General features: G+C 41.0%; 1 protein-coding gene and 1 long non-coding RNA gene across 3 annotated transcripts in view; one reads left to right on the top strand and one right to left on the bottom strand.

Moving 5' to 3' along the window:
- The first annotated feature begins 248 nt into the window (after nt 1-248).
- LOC131134331 (SR-related and CTD-associated factor 4-like) lies at nt 249-24,496 on the top strand. Of its 2 annotated transcripts, none has more exons than XM_058079483.2 (18): nt 249-456; nt 1,250-1,333; nt 1,448-1,492; nt 2,435-2,596; nt 2,696-2,813; nt 2,945-3,069; nt 3,154-3,300; nt 4,257-4,318; nt 4,394-4,472; nt 4,590-4,676; nt 4,788-4,843; nt 7,233-7,414; nt 7,482-7,582; nt 7,675-7,788; nt 7,864-8,020; nt 8,103-8,197; nt 23,527-23,668; nt 23,750-24,496. In XM_058079483.2, the coding sequence occupies exons 1-18, from the start codon at nt 427-429 to the stop codon at nt 24,118-24,120; spliced, it is 2,157 nt and encodes a 718-aa protein (XP_057935466.2). In that variant the 5' UTR covers nt 249-426; the 3' UTR covers nt 24,121-24,496. The 2 variants fall into 2 exon arrangements, with proteins under 2 accessions (XP_057935466.2, XP_057935465.2); XM_058079482.2 differs by having other exon boundaries at nt 4,788-4,855; nt 23,750-24,495.
- Nucleotides 19,727-24,540, bottom strand: part of LOC131134338 (uncharacterized) — a 63,178-nt gene continuing 58,364 nt past the window's right edge. Inside the window, exon 4 of the long non-coding RNA XR_013627953.1 lies at nt 19,727-19,808. This is a non-coding gene — a long non-coding RNA (uncharacterized LOC131134338). The remainder of the gene's footprint in view (nt 19,809-24,540) is intronic.

The following is a 24,540-nucleotide window of genomic DNA, read 5'->3' as shown; positions in this document are numbered from 1 at the left end:
TGGGAGGCCACGCCTCTCTGTTATGACGACAGCCCCACCGCTTGGCGCCACACATATCGACCAATGACATTCGCCTTTAAAGGATAAAAAGACGAGGACATATTTAAGTACACTTTAATTATGGTTGGGAATCCCACAAAATACACTTAAAACATGAAGTCAATTTAAATGACACATTGCTCAAAATAATGTGGCTATGTTTATGTGAGTCAAATGTAGTACCCAATGACGCCAACACGCTTGTGTGACGTCAGCGACGCGATAGCACGTATCGGGGCGGTACCACGGCTCGACGCCAGCGAGCTATGTGATCCTCGAAGAACTTGAATGGTTGTTTTGCAATTAAAAGTGTTGCTCTACATGGTTACGAGCATTGGAAGAGAAAAATACTCTAAACGGGTACAGCATTCAGTTGAATAAAGAAGAATGGAAGCGGTGAACGCGTTCAACGTGGAGGTAAAGTTTACCCGTGCAACATACCAGTCCGAAGGGCGACATAGGAATGCTAATGCTAACACACTTGTACATCGGAATGCTAATGCTAACCCGTTAACACACTCGTACAATCACACTAAACCGACTAAAATACGGCGCATAACGTATAGACTTATTTTGAATCGGCGTTTATTAAATGTGCATTGTCACTTTTAAACCATAAATGTGATCTGTTTGCCACCGTGTTGTCGTTGACGGCCTGAGCTGTGTGAGGCCGCAAGGCCTCCATCACAATGCTACGCTAACTGCTAGCGGACGTCGCTAGGTAGGCTAACTGGTAGAATACGCAAACTTATTAATTTGTTGATTGTTGAAGAATTAACCGTATCCCGTTTTAAGTCACATCTTCAGCATTACGTATAGTATTTGTCGTTGAAGGGAATCGATATATGTTGTAACAGTTGCTTTGCGTTTTATGCCACACCGGTCATGACGACTGGTCATTTTGTCTGTACTTTGCCATGTTATTCCGTTTTTTGTCAATTGCTGACGCCTGGGGGTGATTGAAAAAACACGTCGGATGTCACAAAAATGCACCCACTTAAAATTAAATCCTTTACAATGTATTTATGCTCATTACATTTCATTATCGCTGGAGTTTTTTATCATCACTGGCCAATCAGGCATTCGTGACAACAGCTTTCAAACTGTTCCAACCAGTTAGTGCATAGTGAACACGGTAATTTTGACGCTTGTGCCTTCCGATTTGCTTACCTTTTACAAAGATCCAATGTCTGATTTTTTTCCCCCTCAGTTGTTCTCCATGATTGACATGAAGCCTCCTATATCGCGCGCGAAGATGATGTCCGTTACAAAGTCAGCCATCAAAGCCATCAAGGTATAGTGATTACTCCAAATAATCTTAACTTGTATGCTGTTAGACCTGTTTGGAGGTGTTTGCTGTGCATATCATTACTGTACCCAGTGGCTGATTTCCATGTTTTTTTCTTAGCTCTACAAACATGTTGTCCAGATTGTTGAAAAGTTCATCAAGAGGGTATGTATATCATAACATGCATGAGTATATTGTGGATTTAGGAATTTAATGCATCCTCGGAAAAACAATTTTGACAAGTATGTGCACATCAGAATGATGCTAAAGAATGTAATTAACATTTTTGGAGACCAAGTAAACCACTGATGATATACAATCATGAAAAAAAATTAGACTAGCCATGTTTCTTCAGTTTATCAATTTTAATGCCTGGTACAACTAAGGGTACATTTGTTTCGACATATATGATAACAAAAAAGCCTGTAAGAGTTTAATTTAATCACTGCTGTCTAGCAAAGTCCATGGTTTTCTTGATAACCAAATTCACGTACGTATTTACATCAGGCACGATGATATAGTATTGTACTTCTAAAACATGAAACATGTATGAGCTTTTTTTGTTGCTGTCATTATATTTGTCCTAACAGAGGTACCTTTAGCTGTGCCAGGCTCTAAAATGAACAAGAAAGTGGGGGAAAAAGGCGGTCTAATCATTTTTTCAATTACTATATATTGAATTCGGCTTTTGGCAAGCATATTTTTCCCTCCTAATTTCTACCCTGCTACTTTGCATGGTTCGTCACGAAGCACTACTGTTTTGCTTTGTGTGCTTATATGCTTATGGGCCCCACCTTCCCCCACAGACAAACGACTGTATGACTGACAAGAGGTGTCACTCTGTACGGCGTTGTTCAGCGGAACGCCTCTGCTCTGAAGCAGTACTGAACCAGTGCACAGAGTGAATCAGATTCCCATCTGTTGGGAGGCGAGAGAGGAGGAAAACAGACACACATGCACATAGCGCAAAAATGATCAACTTTATTTTCATTTATCATGTGGTTAAGTTGTCGTCATAGTTTTTTTCTCTGAATGAGAAATCTCGTCAGGTTTTAATCTGGTGAGACCCTGTGACCCCTCCTAATCAAAGTGCTTTGCTTTATTCAGTGCAAACCAGAGTTGAAAGTCCCTGGCTTATATGTGGTTGATTCCATCGTTCGCCAGTCACGTCATCAGTTTGGTGTCGACAAAGATGTTTTTGGGCCCCGTTTTTTGAAAAACTTCACAGATACCTTCCAGAATCTTTACCAGTGCCCAGAGGATGATAAGGTATGTCTCTTGCTACGCATTTAATGCACTCCTGTGACCCCAATCAAGCATTAAAAGTCACTCATCTTGGCATATTGCCCTTTTTTGCCCTTTTGTTAGACCAAAATTGTCAGAGTGTTGAACCTGTGGCAGAAGAATGGCGTGTTTGACATGGACATCCTTCAGCCTCTGATGGACATGGCTAATGGCGTCATCCAACCTGCACCCTCACTTGAAGGTAAAGGGGAAAAGTACCTTTTGCAGGAAATAATAGAAGCATCTGTTTCAGGTTCAATAATTGCCATTTTCTGACCATACATAAACGATGAATAGATTCTACCCTTGAATAATTTTTCCTTGTGTCAATAGTTCCCGCAGAGCCGCCGCAGCCTCCCCCCATGGCGGCCCCAGTCGTGCCAACTTTATCACAGATGCCCACTTCTGACGCCTTAGCTGCTGTGGCTCAGCTTTTCCAGTCCTCACACGGTCAGGAGGTGAGTGCGAACCCATTTCAAATGGCACATCTTCTGTGGGACTTAGAGCACACCCCCTGACGAAAGCCCTGATCCTTCCTGTAGCTCCAGAAGATGCTTCAGAACTTGCAGCAGGCAGAGAAGACCCGCATGCTCAATAACACCAATGGGCCGCACCCATCCCAGATGGCAGGGGTCCAGCCCCAAATGCTTATTGCACACGCAGAAGAAGATAGAAGCTCCCTGGCTGAGGTAGTCAGACTGCTCCAATGAACTGCCATAACACATCATAACAGCAACCAACCACCACTAACAGTTAGGGTTGTGAACGATTGCAATCAGATACGAACAGTTGCAATCAGATATCCGGTTTGACGAGCAAGTAATGCACCATAAATCCGTATTAATCGATTGTAAAGAGATGCAGAGAATATTGCAAGACTAGCCACCAGTAGACGTGAGAGTCTGGGCTGCTGGAGGAATGACTTTCACACATGCTCCGTAGCCTACCATGCCTGTAGATGAGAATTGAAGTAAATAGCAGCAGCAGCAGCTCGCTCGCTAGCTAGTCACCAGGAAAGATTTTCTAGCAAAACATGTGCACATTATATCCATGTAATTTCCCTTATTTATAAAACAATGTGTAAAACCAAGGCAGGAAAAGCACTAAACAAATACAGAACAACCATCCCCCAGTACCAGCCTGGAGTTTGTTTTTCAGAGAGGTTGTGTACCACAGATATACACATTAGCACTGGGGGAAACGTCATCAAATCTTACCTTTATGCATTCCCACATAGTATTTAACATTTGGGAGAAAATATGAGGAAGGAAAAAGGGGAAAAATACAATATTGTAGTATAGTTGCAGCACGGGAGAAGAATAGATGGTTGCGTTCAAGGACGGTCAAACACTGTGGGATGGGTTTCCGTTCCCAACAACCAACACAAACACGGCCATGTTTATTTTTGAATTGCTCCTGAAAAAAGTGACACAAGAACATATAGCAGTTTGTATGACACTGTTACAGAAAAAAATAAGACTAATAATTTCAGGTGGATTGTTATGAGCTAAACCAGTGTGCCCCCGGCTAATTTTGTTCACTCAATGCGGCCCGCGAGTTTGCCCACCTCTGATCTAGATGCGAATTAAATGGTCTATCATATCATATAACATTCTTGCTAACTGTTGGTGAATGGTTTCTTCAGAAACTCCTTGGCAGGTTTGACTATGATGATGAACCTGAGGATGCAGCAACAAAGGACACGATGTAAGGAACTTAATGGATGGATTGGCTTATTGACGGTCATTAAGAGGAAATGTTAACCTTCTGGAATTTTTGCAGAGACAGGGGTTTCCCTGGACAGATGCCCATCATGGAGACCGTTGATCCACATCAAATGGGACAGCTTGCACCCAATGAGGTATGTTCCACTTTTTATGGCTGCTCATCTTCCCAAACTCGTTCAGTATGAACACTTTTATGCAGTCTTCCCAATTGTACTAATTTCTTTCCTTTGTGTTGTCTTTTTCTTTGTCAGTTTAGTGGGGGAGGAAATCATACTGAATATCAGATGATGATAGATGGACAGCACTCCAGAAATAACACACAAAACTCAAGATCACAGGTAAACCTCACTGTTATATCACAATTATCCAATAAGCATTGATTGAACTCCAGTTTGCTGTTGTTGGTGAATTTTGTATTCATACACTATTATTTTGTCATTTTCTAAAAGGTGGATTCAAGGGAGGAACCATCTACACGGAGAGAAGGAAGAGGCAGGAGAACAAGGTCTGGTTCACGGTATGATGAGTCTATTCTTGTCGTTTTGATCAGATTGCATGCTACAGTAAAATAGCAAATGTTTTGATCCTTTAAAGAACCAGTGAGGAAAACTACATTTAAAAAAATGTTGTCCATCTTAGAGGAAATATTTTCCCACCTGACTAGAGTAGTGTTATGTCTGAATAGACATACCTGCATTTCTACTCCAAAAAGACACAATACATTACTTGGATATCCAGTGTTGTAATTGTATTTGATCTTGGCGATGTGCTACTACAAAAAAAGCCACCACACCTTAAAAATTAGTTTTTTTTTCTTTTATTTGATAATTGAAAACAAGTTGGAGTAATATATGGTATGAATTGACACAAATATGCTATATAGATACATATATAGTGTATTATTTCCGCATATATTGATCACAGTTAGTTTGAAAACTATTTAAAATATCATAAAAATGTTTCACTGGACTTTAGTTTGATAAGCATGCACCGGGAAACGCCTGTCTTCCTTGCTGGCACTTCCGCATTATGCGGGAGAATGAACAATAGCCCATAAAATGTGTCGTCAATTAACAGCTTGTCAAATGCTAAACCTACCTATGCCAGCGTGTGTGATCATTCCACTTTGTTTACATGCCTGGCTGGCGCCATCTGGCTAACTCGGAGCTGCATGTGGCTAGTACGTTCATCAATCATCCATTGTCACTGTGTGTCACTACCAATATATTATCAATATAATACTTCAGCCTTGTCTTCATAACACTAGCACTGTAGACAGTGACACTATCACAGGGTTCTCCAACAGATGGCACGTAAGCTAGCAGTAGCTCACCAGCCGATGACCAGTACAAGTACATTAGCTTCACCTCTTTTTTACAAGTGTTCTACTCAAACATAACACATGTAACTAATGACAAATGAGCACACTGAGTCATGTGCTTTTGTAAATAAAATACTAATTAAATGTTGGCAGTGCTCTCAGCAACTTTGTCATTAAAAATAAGCATCTCAGCCAACGTAATGGGACCCACCTATAAAACGTCCCCAAAACACCCAATAAGGTTTTATGGTTTTCTATCCATTCTGTAGCATGTAGTAACAGGTACATTCATGACAACATGTATGTAATACATCCAGTATTTTAGTCATTTTACGCAATAGCAGAACTTCCTTCTTGGGTACATTGATTTCACATAGCAATATAGAAAGGAAGGCTACACCTAGCACAGCTTTTCCAAACTCAAACAAAAACACAGCATCAGTGGCGGCAGCTCCATTATATGTATGTATATGTGTTACCTTTTTGGCAGTGGCCTGAGGCATTGTTAATGCGGCGCTGACGAGTGTGTGTTGTGGTGAGGTGTCACTACTACGCCGGTAAAGTAGTTGTTGGGTGTAACAATGATAATAACAATGTCAATGTATCCCATTACATGCTCTCTTAGCTCCCGCATTTCATCTGAATTGTCAATGATGGGAAAACATTTTTAAAAGTGCACTTTTGATTTAAGGAAATAAACTAGGACGGCAGCTAATGCTTATTTTCGAAGTCAGTTAAGCTAAAGCTTGTTGCTTTGATTCATCCTAGACAAACCAAATCAATATGAACGAAACAGTGTTTTGGTCTGCAACATCAGAAAACACCATGTTGTGCATGGTATAAGCAAAAAATAGGTGTGTGAGTAGACTGTAAGGGTGTTATTTAATGTCTACAGGGTTTTAATAATGGTAAAAACTGTATTAAAAAAGTATAAAAGTTTTATGTGCTCTACCTATATATTATATTGGATTTGTTAATGTTGAGTCTGACTTTGTGGAAACCCAGTTAACGTGGTCGGATGTGTAACCATGTAACCGTCATAAACGAGGATTGACTGTACAGAATTCCACAACTGATTGTAAGCCACCAAATTTTAAGACAAAGTACTTATATCGGCCACACTGGTCTAAGTTGCAGGCGTCCATGTTGTAACATGGGATATTTACAAAGGAAGACACTAAAAACATTGCAGTCCTAACTACACTTAACCTACAGTTTCCAGTATCACTCGTTAGCGCTGATGAGATGTGAGTTCAACGGCTGCTGCAGTCCAAGCAGAAGCTGTAGTAATCCTACACTTGATCAAGCTTAAGATTTGTCAAATCAAAACACATCATCACTTGACAACATGTGTATTAGCTTCTATTGCGGAAATCCACTACTTTCTGTTCCAGCACGCCTAAGCATCATGGGAACTGTATGTTTTTAGCCATAAATTAGCTGATGGTCCCTAGCATGCGAACAGGTAGCACAGTATAGCCTGGGAATAACAGTAATCAAATACCAAAATAGTTATTGATAGATTATTTATTAGGTTATTTGTTCTGAAACTACCCATCAATCTTTCACTTAGATCTCCCAGAAGGAGGCGGTCACGTTCGTCATCGCGCTCAAGAAGGTCCAGACACAGACGCTCCAGAAGTCGCTCCAGAGACCGCCGCTGGCGGTCGCGTTCTCGGGACAGACCCGATCGGGAGCGTGACAGAGAGCGGAGACAGAAGGGTCTGCCCAGTATCAAGAGCCAGACGCTTAGTGGTACGTCTTCCTGCCTCGAAGTCTCCATGGGTTTTTGCATGGAGTAATCTTTTGTCTTGTTAATAAGTTTGCAGCACAACACTGTGGGTTGGGCAGCTGGACAAGAAAACACAGCAATCAGACGTCACCTCCCTTCTGGAGGAGTTTGGCCAGATTGACTCCATCAATGTAAGTCTGGACCCACTCACCTTAACCAACGTTGACCTTCGTCAGCAGGTGGACTCTTACATTTCTTTTATCTTTGTATTCTTCGTTGGCAGATGATACCTCCGAGAGGTTGTGCCTACATCGTGATGGTCCACAGACAGGACGCCTACACCGCCTTGAACAAGCTTAGTCGTGGTTCATACAAGGTCAACCAGAAGCCTGTAAAGGTAGCACATCTGGAACTGTCTTGCCTTCATTTTTACTTGGGTTCCATTTACTGATAGCTTTGTGCTCCTGCCCAGATTGCGTGGGCTTTGAACAAAGGTATAAAACCAGCGCACAAGAAATTCTGGGACGTGGAGCGTGGGGTCACTTACATCCCCTGGGGAAAAGTGAAAGCTGAGGAGCTGCAGGGCTATCGAGAAGGCGGGATGCTGGACCCTGACACACTAAGTGAAGGTAAATGCCTGAGTCCTCCATAACATTGTATGTCGTACGTCTTGTGCTTTTCTCACGCTGGCTCTTGTTTGTTCTTCCTCAGAGTGGAAAAGTGCTGCGGGCCTGAATATGCAGACGGCTGTGAACGGCGTGTCGGACAGAGCACCAGCAGATGGGATGATGGAAGCCCAGATTCAGGTAACGCTAATGCAGTCTTTCAACGCGGTCCTTTCTCTTGGTGCTGTTTTACTGGCCTTTGTGTTGGAGGCTCATTCCATAACTTCGTGGAGATTTGTTGGGGAAAATAAAATATCGTTTCTCATGAGTAGTGGAGCTTATCTGAATCACCTTCTCATTCCTTCATGCAAAAGCATTGACCAGTCATACTCCTGAAAATCATATGCTGCCAATTTGCTACTATTACAGAAGGAAAATACAGTGTGACATTCAGTCCAGCTGTCAAATAGCGCAGTCGACAACCAACCTTGCATTTACAATATCGGCTGCAGCACAAGACTTCAGACTTGGCAATGCACTTGCCGTTCTTATGAACACAGTTTCACAGTTAAGTCATAGGCAGCATTTTTCACATTCCATACATGGATTGTTCAGCAGGACAAAATATCAATGACAATCAGTAAAGATCATTGTGTTAGGATTTGTGACATTATCCACTAGGCATGGGCCAGTACATCAAAATCACTAAAATGTAGCATCATGTTTCTGTAATATGAGAGAAAGTGGAGGTCCATCACGGCCGCAATGTGTCCCGCCTTGTCCTCGCAGTTGAAACTGGGCTTGGATGTTTTGTAACCACGGGTGTGTGCTGTGTTGCCATATGCCGGGCATAGATAGCACAGGTGTTGTTAGCTGCCTCGTTAACACTGACATGATTGGGAAGGAGTGGGGAAGTCGACGACTTAACGTCTCAGTTGCTAACAATCACATGACCCGAAAACGAAAATTTGCGGAAAAGTATGACCTGCCACTATGAAATAACGTCAAATTACAAGTTTAAAAAATACCCTTTATGTTGTGACCTTTTTGAGTCACTTTGTTGCATTTATTTGCAATTAGCTAAGCTAAGCTAACTAGCTTTTTTCCTTGAACTAAGAATATATCAATTATGTTGTAACTTGAGTTGCAGGATTAGCTACAGTAGATTGCTTTGAAAACTGTGTTTGATTTATTTCATTATTTAGAAAGAATTCAGTTATTTTAAATGGATATATTAAGTGTCAAAAGAGAATATATTTAATGTTTGAGCTGTACGTACAATACTGTGAAACCGTGAAAGGGTGCTATTTCTGCCCAAGGTTACCATCAGAATCTCATACTGGCCCATGCCTAGCATCAACACTTAGCTTTTTATTGTTTTGCATGCCGGGTTGGCTGTTTTTGTCGTTTTCAACAAGATGTAGGCATTACAATCCATCACTTCCCCTTCGTCCTTTCCAAAATCTCTTCAGTCAGCACCCTCTTTCTGTGGAGTATACCAAATAAAAGTGGCATTTTCAAAAAAAGACTGGTATGTGCAGAGGGACAAAGATAGTTGTTTCATCTTGTGGTGTGGCTCATGTATTGTATTGTGGAATTGCATTTTGCCAAATATGTCTCCCAAACACCAGGTTTGGCATTTAGAGCAGTGTTTCCCAACATTTATTGAGCCAAAGCACATATTGCAAAATAGAAAAATCTCACAGCAAACACGCTGTATGAATGACAATGAATTACCTACATCCTGCCCTGGATCCAGTGGATGGGGACTATAACTCACTGGCGCAGGTAGATGAACAAACATACATCATTTAGAGAAAATAATATCTCAATAATACATTTCTGCTGAAATTCCAAATATATAAATAAGCTCTTGCAACTTACTGATGGACCACGGAACAGTGGTTGGGAACTCTGAGAATGGTCAGGTTTTTTGGGTTTGAACCTTGACAACCCAAAATAATATAAAACCAACTTGTAGCCATTTCACTACACACTCAGAAACCTTTATTCCTCAAATATCTGTTGAAACATTTAAAAGGGTGAGTTGTTTTTTCTGTCAAAGGGTTTAGTGTGTGTGTGTTTTGTTTTTTAAAAAAAATGCTTTCAGCGCTAATTAAAACCCAACAAAGTTATAATTTTTGATCAAGCAGGAACTGAAATGGTGACAGGGTGATTAACAAGCGTGCGGTTTGTTCCTTTTGGAATTAGCCCACAATCACAATGTTCAAATCCCATTCTCCTTGTTGTCACGTTTATTTCAGGCTGGGAGCACGCTACAACCCTTCATGCAGAACCCCTTTACGCTCTGCAAGAGCAGCAGTCTAATACTAATATTTGACATGCTTTTTAATTCAGGCAAACCTACATGCTACTAGTACTATAAAGACGACTGACTCATGAATTATGGCTGATGTCGCGTGTAGCTAGGCCTGTCCCAATAATCAATACATCGATTAATCACACAAAACCAAATAAAAACAAACCGTATATATATTTGCCGGCTGTGATAAATTGACGTGTACATGCATGTTTGTTGGTGTTGGCGAGTTTACACACGGAATACTGCAAGCGAGTGATGAGTAACGCAAATGGGTGATCCTCCTGAAAGGGTTACCAGCGAATAAGAGTATTCACAGGCCTACTCGCGAGGGTGCAGTGACTCTCCACGGTCACGAGGCTCAGACTCCAGTTATTTGAAGCCATAGCCATGTAAACATAGGCTGCAAACATATTGCATAAACAAAGGAAGAAGTATGGTCTACTTTCTTGGTGCCTGTTGTGTCTAAAACGCATCTGATGTTAATTACAGCTCGTTTGTGCATCGTCATTCGTCACATGAAAAAGTTTGTAACAAAGACAGTGAAATAAATACAGTAAACCTCGGATATATCGGATTCAATTGTTCCCACTGGTTTTGTCCGATATAAGCGAAATCCGTTATATGCGTATACCGGAAAATGTCAGTTTTATGCATACATCGGATTTATATCCGGTATATGCGTAAATCGGATTTTATCCCTTATAAAAAGGCACTTCCTTGACTATGTTTCCAATGTACCTAGACTGGGCAATGAAGAGACGTAAGGTAATGAGAATTTAACTTTATTGGACTCTGAGCATAACAAATTGTTAATTAAGCTAGGCCCTGTTATGCCCATCAGGCCAACGTTATTTCCAATAGTGAGGATAAGATCTCATTCACTGCTGTGCTAGTATTATTGACGTCACTCACTATATTTGTCCTAAATCTGGAGCCAGGAGAAAGACATGATGCGGCCATCCGATATATGCGAGGGAAATTGGAACGGGACTGGAGATTTTGTCCGAAATAGGCGAAATCCGTTATAAAAAATCCGATATATGCAATTAATTTTTATTGGAAATGCATTACAGAAAAATCGGTTCTTTTTTATCTGTCCGTTGCGAATTTCTGATATATCAGAGTCCGATATATCCGAAGTTTACTGTAATACAAAACGGAGGAACTTAGGTTTCACCTGCAGTTATTCCCGAGGTATAACACCAAAAGCATTTTGCTACGTCCAAGAAAACAATGTTAAAACGTGTACAGTGTATTCTACACACAATAGTATATGCAAATGAGCTGACGTCTACTTTAGAGTACTCCCGGGTTATCTCTTTTTTTCGTTTTCAACATTCAGACAATAATGAAAGTAATTTGATTCAGAACCAAAAACAATGTGATTATCAGTGCAATTTTTTTTTTGCTAAAAACGACATTTATATTCATTGAGATGTGTGTCTGTTTTGTTTTATGATTGTTTTAATTTTATTTAAAGGCTCTTGACATGTCAATCACAGTTAAATACTCTTCAGAAATGAAAGTTTATTGCTTTTGATATGGTGTACTCCCAGTAATATGCCAGGTGTTAACATTGCATTCATGAAAAAATGCTCTTAAAACCGTGTTGAGACTAGTATCCTTTATCGTCCAGCAAATGTTGTTATTGTGACAGGCCTACATGTAGTAGACGCTTTATGTTATTGGGTTAATTTGATTAACCTTCCACCGGCTGCTCGTGAGGAGCCATGCATAATTTCATGTTCGTCTCAGTGTCCAGTAAGACAAACAGTTTCTCGATTTGTTGCTTTTTTGAAAACAGAATCTGGAAGGGTCAGAATGCTTGCTAAAATACACAGAGGTTGGTAACACGGATCCCTCCTGCTACGTCTTCTTATTCGCCGTCAGATCAGGTGTGTATGAGGCGTTTTAAGAAAATCAGCCTTTCAATGCAATCTATTGCACAACGCTGGAAAGGAATGTGTTTATGAGCGAGGATGAACAGGTAGCGCCAAATCCAATTTATTGATGGCGGGCCGTCGCAAATACATAAATATGTATGGGGAACATTGTGACTGCACTACAACATCTGAGCTGCACAAAGCGAGCACAGTCGCTGCGTTGTCAGAACATGTGCATGGGTGCAGGACAATATGGTTATTTGATGCTGGCGACAGCCATTTGCTCCTTTTGAGGTGCGCGAGCAGAATAAATGTGTTCACCGTGGCAGCCAAGGAGCCACGCTTGGTGAAATGACCGCTTTTCTGTTCTTGTGAAATAAATACGTCTTCAAAGCCTGCCATTGGCACATAAAGGCTCTGCTTTGGAGGAACGGAAGCAAAATTGAAGAAAAGGTAAGCTCAGAGGACACCTTGTTAGCATCTTTTTGCTACATGTGCTGATGCAGGACTGGAAGAAATAAAACAAGATCAGCGTCATTGTTTGTCAAAGGATGACTTGCATTGAAATAACACCTGCATGAATAAGTGGCTGTTTTTACGTCATACTTGAACACCATTTGTGCCTTTTGGTTCATGCCGCTTTATATTTATTAGCAAGAACTGACTAGCTTGGATTTCCCCTTTGGTTGTTCTCTTGACCACCGGACACAACTCAATGTCAATGTGAGCACTTCACAACATAAAAATGGGCTTTTATCTGCCTTAATTGGACAATATGTGGTGTGCGACTTAGTGGAATGTATAAAGCATTAAGTATATTCATATTTTCTTATGAATTATTACTATTGTACATTTACCAAGGTGTGTACTGGGGAAGTTGATTTGATAGCTGGTACCTTCCACAGACCTCCAGCACGGCTGTACTGTGTTTGGTCGTGTTTTATCCTGTGGATTGGAGTTTTCACAATGCGAAAATTAAAAACACCAACAAAAACAGTACTTTTTTCTTGCCGCATTTACTTTTGTGATAATATCCAAACCTAGCCAACCAAAAAGGAAAGAACCTCAGTCAGATCTTTTTTATGCGCGGATGCAAAGAGGGAGATCTGAACTAGACTGGACTGGACTCAGGGATGCACAAACCTCTTCCAACAACAAAACCAACCTAATTTGGATCAGCAACAACCCCCTCTGGCATTAACACTCTGCATGTGGCTGCAATTTATACATAAGGTGGAGTGGAAAAGGAAACTTGTTTTGAGTGTTCCTGTCAAAGTGGTGAATGACGGCTTGATGTTGATGGTTCTTGTTCTTGCAAGCTTGTCAAAGTTGAAGAGTTGGGTTTTCAGCGTTCCGTACATGACTACAATCTGTTGCGTTTGTGGGTTGGGATGATGTCATGATGACGTCTAGTTTGCATAATTGGCTATGCTGCATTTGCATGTATGTAGGATGGCGGATTCGCATGGTCGACAGTCAATTCAAAGAACACAATAGCAAAAGAAATATACTGCTAAAATAATTGGCGACTCCAAATTGTCCATAGGCATGACTGTTTGTCTATATGTGCCCTGCGATTGCTGATGACCAGTCCAGGGTCAAGTCAGCTGGGATAGGCTCCGGCATACCCCTGCGACGCAAGTGAGGACAAGCAGCATAGAAAATGGATGGTCGGATGGAAAAAATCAAGGGAAGACTAAAGGAAATCCTAGATATGAATGAATGAAATATTCAGATTAAATACTCTGTCTTTACATAGTTGAATGTGCTGACAAACTCCAAAAATATAAATAGAAATTAAATTAACTCATGTAGGTCTGGATTTGGAGTCGCACTCCAAATTAAAGTGGAGCACCACCACTTGTTGTCTATCCCATTTTTCCAAAGCATGTGAAAGCAATTGTCCATCTGTGTTGCTTCCTCAGTGGACAGTTAGAATAATGCTGCAGCCGTTGTGACCCAGAGGGAATGGAGTGTTTCTTTATGAGCAAGTATATTTGAAACCACAAATTAACTTTGGCTTCTTTGTCTTTTTGTAATGTCACAAACAAAACAGAGCCGTGCTTTGAGTTGAGGGAGGGGAGGGGCCCACAGCAGGAAGAGCGATACGTGCTTTTCATGTCAGAATATCCGTTAGAGAGCCCAGGGCCAAGGCCAGCCGACCTCCCCATATTTTCCTCCTCCGACACCAAAACGTGATTATGACAATGTGGCAGCCTGCCCGGGTCATTGAGAGGTCAAGAAGTAAACTTCCCTCCTTTTATCAAATAGTCAGCTAGCAAGTTCTGCAGAACCGGAAGATGGTGAAAAGAGGGAAAGATACAGAGCACGGTGGAAAACCATGCAGCACCAGAAGTCGGCTTAATGGTAAGAAGTATTTTATTTGTTATTGATTAGCTTCAGTATTATGTTGTTAAAAACTCGGACTCTTAAATCATTTTAAGTGGATCAATCATGTCTTTCATGGATCTCCTAGCCAAAAATGTTCCTAACCCCTGATATACACAGTCTTCTAATTTAAATTAGCATGTGTGTTTGTCAGAAACCTTCCATTTACATCTCTTAAATTTTCAGTTGACTTTGCTGGGATCTAATTAAACTTTTTTTTTTTAATATCTTGTTATAATGAAGTGAAAGAAAAACCAACCAAATTTGAAAATATGGAAATGTTCCACTCTCAGGTGACCATGGATATTCACTGAAGCCCTGCAACTTGCACCATTTTTAAACCCCCCAAAACGCACAACTGTGCTATGTAATGCTGTACACATTATTTGAGCCGTGCATGGAACTTTTTCATGGAAGATTGCTGTGTGTGAAGACGCAGGCTTATCTGCCATCTGACAAGGCCACTGATGGCAGCTTGGCTTAGAATGGAAGCCAAGCGCTTATCAAGTGGAGAGGTCGCTGGGGTCGCCTGGGCTCCTCCGCTGGCACCGCACTGTAATTGTAAGCTTTTTAGCCTCTCTTAATGGCGCATCATTTTTTTAAAATCTCCTCTATGGTTATCATCACCTTCTGATGTTCTATTAGCTTGGTTTTGTTTTGTCATCCCTGTGGCCAAAGTTCCAAACAATCCACATTTACTTTTTTCTCTTTGTTCCACTGTTGCCTCCCTCTGGGAAATTGTGCTGCGCTTTCACTTTTTTGCTTGCTTCCATCTCGACCCAAAATGAATCAATTGTGTGTGTGTGGGTGCCATCTGTGGTGAATAGACTCGCACATGATTTCAGGATGATTAACGTGGTTGAAGGGAATATCCGCACGTGGAGTTTGACACATCTGCCAGCAAGACTAGACGTATGCATGGATCCTCTTCTGTGAGTACACAGAAGAGGATCTAAATATACACAAGAGTTTGTTCTCGGGTGTGAGTTGCTAGCAAGTAGAGTTACACACACACACGGTCCCATTTTAAAGTGTTCAGACCGTGCCAAATCTGTATTTCTAGGAAACCCTGACCATAAAAAGTGGCTTTATCGGGACCGTCTTCAACTAAACAAGGTTAGCCAGATGTCTGCTCCTCCATGCTGTAATCTTCCAACTAACAAAGGTAGCTAATTCTTTAAATTCATAATGCAAAACTGGAGGGAGTAGAGGTCAAACTGGACAACTAAAATGACATTTCCAAATAAGCCCCGTTTCACCTCAATGAAATGTTTAAATCCCGAGGGTCGGAATGGTGCGTTAGATGTTCTCATGTCATGTTTGTCACCTTGTCAGCACTCAGCTCACCAATCCTGTCTTAACCTTCTAGCCTTGATTTATAGCAGAGAAAAACACGCTGGCCTTATGTTGCACAATCAAGTGACATTTAAAGGAAGCCTTCATAGTGTCTCAGGTGAGGAACATCAGAAGTGCACCATACTAACCAAGGTGAGTGGGAAAGTAGTTAAAGGGAAAAACATCCCCGACTTTGATCTATGAAGTGTAGGTGGGTTTCTTGTGCAGCTGCCTCACCTCCTCTGCCAGCAACAATTAAAAGTAGCGTACGGTGAATTCATGCGCGAGTTGAACCATCAGGGGTGTCGATCACAGACCAGACGCCCGGCCACTCGCCCACCCGCACGCCCGGCTCGTGGGAATATCCAGGAGCTGCTGATGGGATGGGAGGAGACACACCGGTAAGAGCCGACCCCTCTGTTGCTATGACGGCATATAGAGTCTCTTTCAGCAAGTAATCACATTCCATACAAGTCCTTCTCAGCATGCGCCTTCTCTTTTAATGTAGTCTTTCTTTACAGTTGGCTTTTTGCCTTGATGTAAACTAATGAAAAAGCTGTCAACCCCGTGAACAAAGTAGCAGGTAGTCCACCAACAGCTTTTATTGCACTCATTGATTTGCATTTGGGTTGGGTTGTTGTTGTGCCGTGCAATCCTGTCACTGGTAGGAAGTGTTGTTTTTTTTTTTTTTATTCAAGAAGATGCTTTGCTTGTCCTGTCATGCAAGTTGTCATGCATACATGCAGGTGCATCTCAGTCAAAGTATGTCAGGAAGTTGTGTTGAGCGGGGTGTCCATCCAGTGAAATGATGATCCAAATCTTAAATTTTTTTTCATAATATTAGGACTTTATTCCCATAATGTAACTTTCCCCCAACCTAATTTTCAAATAATTACAACTTTGGTTTTCAAAATACTATGACCTAAAAAAATGTCTGTGCTATGAAAAGGATACTTTTCCTCACAACCAGTTCATTCGTGTGAGATTACAACCTTTTCTTTTTATATTTTGACATTAGCTGTTTTTTCATTCCATTTTAAATGTCCCAATTTCCTATCTATCGTTTTGTAAATGTTCTTTTTGTTATTTAGTTTATTTCCATATTATTTTGACTTTATTCTTGTTACATTACTTTTTCACAATCCAGTTTCTAAAAGTTTGTTTTTCTCCTAATGTGACTTGTAAATAGTAAGTTCTCTTTTTAATATTCCAACATTACACGACTAAAAGGTTATTTTCCCCGTATATGAATTAATGACTTGCAGACTCTCTTGTAAAATGACTTTGATAAAACTTGAATCTCTTACTGCTGTTTTTTGTTCTTTTTATAATTATTTTTTAATTAAGGTATATTTTTAGATTGTGCTGCCGGCCGCACTCTGGACACCCCTGGATTAGAGTTTAGTTGGAATTTTTTTTTTAAAATAAGCTGTGAACTAGAATCAGTGGTAGTAATGATAATACCTCTATAAGATGTTTCTGAAAGAAATGACTGCCATCAATTTTCTACATTGAAATTGACTGAGATGCACTTCTACATTATCCCATGCCATGCTCACTTGAACTTAGCATCTTAAAACTGCTTATTTGCATGTTTATGTATAGCGTACATCCTGTACACACTTAATGTGCACAGAAAGTCATTTGAGGCAATGTTCAGTCACAATGAATTTATTCAGTTATTCCGTGTTTACTGCATTTGCGTTATTACTCTTTGTGTTGGCTGCCAATCCCCTGACACATGGTCAGAGATGCTGAAGTCATCCTGACAGTTGGGGAGGATCTTTGATGCCTCCGGAGAGCAGCTGTGCATTCAGAGCTGATGAATGTGTAACCTTTTGACGTGGTTTTAAAGAGAGAATGCCGTCAGAAAGCCAAAATGTTTTTTTGCACTCTAACTAAAAAGTGAGAGCCGTACGTGTTGTGCAGCATTACACCACCGTTTAGTGTATCTGCTGATTTGGTCAGGTGACGCTAAATATCAAAATCTGTTCGTAAACTATTGCTAGCTCCATGTACAATAATATACTTAACGAGTAGAGATTAACAAGTAGCTCCCGCAGTGTTGTTCAAAATTGAGCATTGATATCTTTGCATAGGCACAACCGTGGAGATTTACCACATGAATGTAATGTACATATAAAAGAAAGGGTTTCTCAGCGTTTTGCTGAGCAATGCAACAATATTGTTTTAGTTCTGTGGCCCACACCTAATATTACTGATGCCCAGTGACCACAGTACTACATGCAGTGGTGTGAAACAGTGTTTGCAATTTTAAATGTTTCAGAGGATCAAACAAATGTACAGATTTGTCAAGATGACACAGCTGAACACAAAATGCAGTTTCTAAATTAAACTTTTATTAATGGAGAAAAAATGTGAACAAGTGTTTGCCTCCTAAAGCGTGCCAGAGCCACCCTTAGCACTAACTGCAATCAAGTGTTGGTAATAACTACCAATGAGTCTCCTACAGGGCTGTGGGGGGGAGGGGTTGTTTTCATATTGGTGGCTTTTCCAGCACAAAGCACCTATAAGAGACTCATTGCAAGTTGGGATTGATGGCTTGATTGCAGTTGTTGCTGCTAAGGGTGGCCCAACCAGTTAGTAGCTTTAGGATTCAATCACGTCATCACACAGGGCCATGCCAGTTTTTACACACATTTAAGTGTGACAAATATGCAACAAAATAAATCAGGAAGGGGACAAATACATTCTTACACCACTCTGATTAAAAAAAAAAAAAGTCTTTTTTTTTTTTTTTTTACTAATGGACCATTGTCCATTAGTTAAAAAAAACAAAAAACAACAACCTTAAACTGTATTATGGAAAGCAGGAAGTGAACAAATGTAACAGTTACTATTTGTAAAAGTACCAGATGGAGGGGTAGGATTTAATAAGCTTTGCTTCTTCCTACTCCTTTTGGACATGTGGAACTGGGAACTGATTATGTGATGCACTAAATTGTAATCTGATACATGTTCAAATGAAATAATACCATTACCATAGTCAACCAGGAAGCTACCATCATTAATTAGTTATTTTATGCAGACAAATCGACAATATAGTGAGGGAGCAATATTTGAACCATGACACATCAAGGGATGACTTCAATCCGTTCCAAAAAGCCAAAAATGTTAAGACAAAACAAGTTTTCTGAGTTTTAAATGCTAGTTTGACATGCAGTGAACATTCGTAATTCAGCCACCTCACAGATGACTGCATGATTATTTTGGCATTGGTGGGCATTAGGCTGGCCACAATAAAAGGTCTCCAAAATGCACAGTTTAACTGTATGGGGATTGGAAAGTCACTCATCCACAACGGCCCCTTCACATTGTAACAGGATAATGCACGGCCCCATTACAAGGATCTGTACACAATTCCATCACGGCCAGCATACTCAACGGACATGTCACCCATTGAACATGCTATGGCTGTGGGTTGGCTTACTGTCAACCCGACTGCGCTCTGTGAATTTCCACAAAGTTGGATTCAGTGTTAATGAACAAAATATTTGTATAGTTATAGCATGTAAAACCTGTTTACATTAATTATTAGAGCCATGTATACATGAAATAACACCCCTATAGTCACTTTTATATTTGTTTACATCAGATCCGGCAGGCTCCGAGACCGCTTCAGGGACATAACATAAAGCCGCCACTAGCATTGTAAGATGACTAGAAAGCCTCTCCAATTTAGTTATGCTAAACTTCGAGTGTTTCAAGAAAATTGGGGAAGGAGTACAAAGAAGTCAAAACTACCACACAAAATCAGACCCCCCCCCCCCCCCCCCCCCCCTCTTGATTTCAGCCATGCGTGTCTGTCTCAGCCAGGTCATGTCAGCTGGGCTGTGCTGGCTCCGTAGCAGGTCCCCATGCACTGTGGAAGGTAATGAATGGAATCTAACATGTCTCATAACATTGCTGATGCCTAATGACCACATCCATCATTTTCTATAATGCTTATCCTCCTAGTGACCACATAACTACATACTGTATAACTTGCCTTCTGTATGTTTGGACTAGTATAAGGCCGTAGTCAACCACAATGCAGCCATCAGTTATTATTTTTGTAAAAAAAAATGGCATATAGTTGGAGGGAGAAGTTGATAAAAAGATAAAGCAACTCTATTGTTTTTGAGGTCAATACTTTAAGCTACACAATTTGGCATGAACTTTTATTGTGGCCAACCAAAAGCACTTTGTGTGCGCATAGAAAAGGTTTGACACACGGGCGAAAGTGTCGGGTTGCGTGAATTGTATGTACTTTGGGAGGTAAATGAAACTGCATATGTTGTGTTGCGTGCATGACACCTGACTACAAACACAGGCAATGTGCCCTGTGTGTGTGGAGGGGGGGGGTAGCAGTTCGTACTTTGCTATGATTCAAGCTACATATGTCCCAATGTCATGTTTTCTTCTAATATACAATGTATATTGTAACAAAACATTTTCACCCTTCCTGTTTTTTATTTTTTATGTTTGTCACATTTTCAGATCATCAAACAAATGTTAATATTAGTCAATGACAACAGTTTTTCAATGAAACCTTTTATTATTAAGGGAGAATTAAAAAAAAACGCACATGACCTTGTATGAAAAAGTCATTGCCCGCTCCTAACCAAAAGACACAACTGATTTATCACACAAGTTAAATTTTTGTAGCCACACATAGACTTGCTTACTGCCTTACTTGTTGTCAATTTAAAAAAATCACTTAGTAAATGGGACGTGCCTGCCGATGAAGTAGACTAAAAGATCCTCGTGAAGCAAGGCATCATGCTGAGATCTAAAGAAATTCAGGAACAAATGAGAAAGAAAGTAAGATCTATCAAAATCATTTCTAAAGCTTTGGGACTCCAGCCAACCACATTGAGAGCCATTTTCCACAAATGGTGAAAACAAAAATGACCCCAAGAGCGCAGTGACGACTCATCCTAGAGGTCACAAAAGAGGTCACAAAAGACCCCACAACAACATCCAAGGAAGTGCAGGCCTCAGTTAAGGTCAGTGTTCATAACTCTGACCTAAGTGTTCATAACTCTAACTAAGAAAGACACAGGGCAAAAACGGCCTGCATGGCAGAGTTCCAGGACCAAAACCACTGCTGAACAAAAAGAACATTAAGGCTCGTCTCCATTTTGCCAGAAAACATCTTGATGATCCCCAAGACCTGTGGCATTTCATAAAAAAAGAACATTGTAGCAACAGTAAAATATGGTGGTGGTAGTGTGATGACCTGGGGATGTTTTGCTGTTTTGCTGTGATAAATGGAAGCATGAGTTCTGCTGAAGGAGAACGTCAACTGTCATCTGGGTTCTGAAGCAGGACAATCACCCAAAACAACAGCATGTCCACCAAAGCAAATGAAGACTTTGGAGTGACCCGGTCCAAGTCCTGACGCGAATCCTACTGAGATGCTGTGGCTTGAAAAGGCTCTTCATGGTGGAAAAACCTCCAATGTTGCTAAAAGACACACTTTGCAAGTTATTGCTTGAAATCAAACGTTTCGTCTAAATTTTGTGTTCAGGTCTGTTGTCATTGACTCATAATTACATTTGTGAGATGATCTGAAACATTACGTGTGACAAACATGCAGACGAAATCAGCATGTAGTAGCGGGTATGGAGTACTGGATGTACTCGCACCCAAGTAGAGTGCTGAAGGAGACTGGGGGCATTTTTTCTATTGTTAAACATATCAGTGCTGACATTTTCCTACAAATGGATACAAGACCTTGCGTTCAAATCCTTTTCATGCTGTGTAGAAGACATTCTCAAAAGCACATGCCGTGGTTTCTGGGGAAAAGATACGTGGGTGTGGTGGGTTTCCCACAGGTCTGCCATCTAGCTGTGGTGCCAGGGGTAACGATGCCGTCCTGTAATTAGCCATGATGTACTATGTGCATGTAAGTTTTTTAACAGCTAAACATTCCACATGCTGTATATTGAAAGACAAATATTTGTATGAAGTTTTCTTTCATTTTCAGTACAACTTAATCCCCATTAGTGTAGCGGGCTATGCTGGAGTCTATCCCAGCTGACTTTGGGCAGGAGGCGGGTACAACATTGCCAATCGCAGGGCATTAGGTCAGCATGCTTCTCGTTTCCGTCGTATTATTCCCATCTTTTGCCAAAAATGACAACTTCTTTTTGTTTCTCTTACTACAATTGATAAAATATATTAAATATTTGATTTAATATTTTTCAACTGTGCTGCTAAAATTACTTTTCCCGTTAATAATAATCTCGAGGAATTTTGGCTATTTTTCCTTTTTAAAATACAATTAGTTTTCTGTAATATTTTGACTTTATTCTTGCAAAATTAGAGCTGTTTTTTTTTCAATTTCTGCAATTTTTTTGTTTTGTTTCTTATAAACACCTTCGAAAAAAAGTTTGATTTTTTTTAATAGAATAGAATACTTTTATTGTCATTGCACATTGTAGAAAGAGATTAGGAAAAGTCAGTGTGCATACAATATAATAATAGCAAACAAAAAATACTAGAAACAATGTATTGCAGCAAAGTCGCGTTTCGACATTTTGACGGATTGCACAGATGAGGGAGGAATAGTGATGTAGTTTGTAGGCAGCAGCAGTCAGTGAAAGGAATGTCAGTGTTTTCCATATTATTGTTCAGGGTGGCGATAGCGCTCGGGGAAAAACTGTTCCTCAGTCTGTTTGTCCTTGTTTTACTGCAACTCCATGCTCCTTTTTTCCCAATCAGAATAGTCATAATAAAATAATATTATGCAAATAAAGCCAAGATAACAGTTGAAATGGTTGCTAAATTTAAAATGCAGCAGGCAACCGTTATAATGTCCCAGGAATAAAGGCAGAACATTGAGAGGGAAAAAAGTTCAGTGTAATAGTAATATGAGGAATAATCTCATTGGAATAGCATAGAGCTGAGCTGTGTTTTTATTAAAGTCGTCATGTCAAAGTTGAAAACAAATAGAAAAAAGTCATGTTCGCATTTTTGGTGACGATAACAATCGAACTGGAAAATGCGATCATTATATCAAAAAATTTGTGTGTGTGTCTATGTTATTGCACCACAGCAGAGTAGCGTTGGAAATGGTGATGATAACCATAGAACTGGAAAATGCAAACATTGTATCAAAGGATATGTGTGTGTTTGTGTTATTGCACTCTAGTAGAGTACCTTTGGAAATGGTGATAATAACCATAGACCTGGAAAATGCAATTATTGTGTCAAAGGATTTGTGTGTATGTGTTATTGCACCATAGTAGAGTACCTTTTGGAAATGGTGATGATAACCATAGAACTGGAAAATACAATCATTGTGTCCAAGGATTTGTGTGCCTGTGTTATTGCACCATAGCAGAGTACCTTTAGAAATGATGATGATGATAACCATAGAACTGGAAAATGCAATCATTGTGTCAAAGGATTTGTGTGTGTGTATGTGTTATATCACCAGTGTACGGTACCTTTGGAAATGGTGATAACCATAGAACTGGAAAATGCTGACCAAATCAGAGGTCAGCTAACTGTTGGAGCTCAGACGTTCCTCCTGTGTTCCCGTCACTACTTTCCTTCTCCAGAAGGCTTTAAAGGGCGTCTTTGTCTTCCAGGTGCCAGCAGTCCAACCGCCGGTCCCCATCACAAGCCCACTGCTGTTTCCACCCCCTGTCATGCTGTCCCCTGTGTCCATGTCCCCACTTGGGGGCCCTGTTCCCGTTCTGCCAGACTTGAAACCTCCCAGCACAGCAGCAGGTGAGGCACCCCTGGGGGAGCATAAACCCCGACACACTGTAAACCACGTTGTGTTATCGTAACGCTGCATCTGTCACGCAGGAGCCAACCCCCCAGCAGACGCCACCCCCGATGCTGACAAAACATCCGACCCCAAGCTGGGCTCACCGAAACACACCGTGATGAACCTACCGGCCCCCCAGCCGGGGATGCCACCTCTACATCCTCCTCCTCCACATATGACCCCCTTCCTCCCACCTCCCAACATGGGCCCCCAAATGATGCCTGGAGGACTCGTGTTATCCCCCAGCAGGTTCAGGATGCACCTGCCCTTCCCTCCTCGTGGCCCCATGCTCCCCCGGTCCCCATTTGCGGCACCCCCGGAGGGCGGGATGGGGGCTCGAGTGGGGCCACCTTTCAGAGGGAGGCCCCCGTTCGGGGGCCCACCCCGCATCCCCAGGGGCGGCTGGTAGTGGGACTGGGTCCTAAATGATGAACACTGGGGGGGGGCATGATGTTGATTTACACCAAAACCTTTTTGTTTTTGACTAAGAGACCCCCCCCCCCAAAAAAAAACCAACACCTCCACCACAACTTCCAACCCCCCCCCCTCGGCTGTAAATATTGTAAATGCTGGTTCCTATGATTTTGTACATTTCAGTGAAATCTACTCCAAGTGTTTAGCATCAGTAGGTGAAGTTTAGTTTTTAATCCGTGGCCCACAATTACCAATCATCCTTGATGCACAACTCACACACGCACGCCTTTTGTTGTCCTGCCACTAGAGGGCAGCAACTCCTATGTTCAACCACCATGGTATTAAAAACAAAACCAACTTTTCATCGACTGTATAGTTTTTTATGTTTTCAAAACGCAGTGTCAACCTTATGTTA

The sequence above is a fragment of the Doryrhamphus excisus genome, linkage group LG8, assembly GCF_037039965.1.
Source record: "Doryrhamphus excisus strain RoL-2023G ecotype Guam linkage group LG8, RoL_Dexc_Guam_v1.1, whole genome shotgun sequence".
In the NCBI taxonomy this organism is placed as follows: domain Eukaryota; kingdom Metazoa; phylum Chordata; class Actinopteri; order Syngnathiformes; family Syngnathidae; genus Doryrhamphus; species Doryrhamphus excisus.
This window is presented reverse-complemented; position numbering and strand designations above follow the sequence as displayed.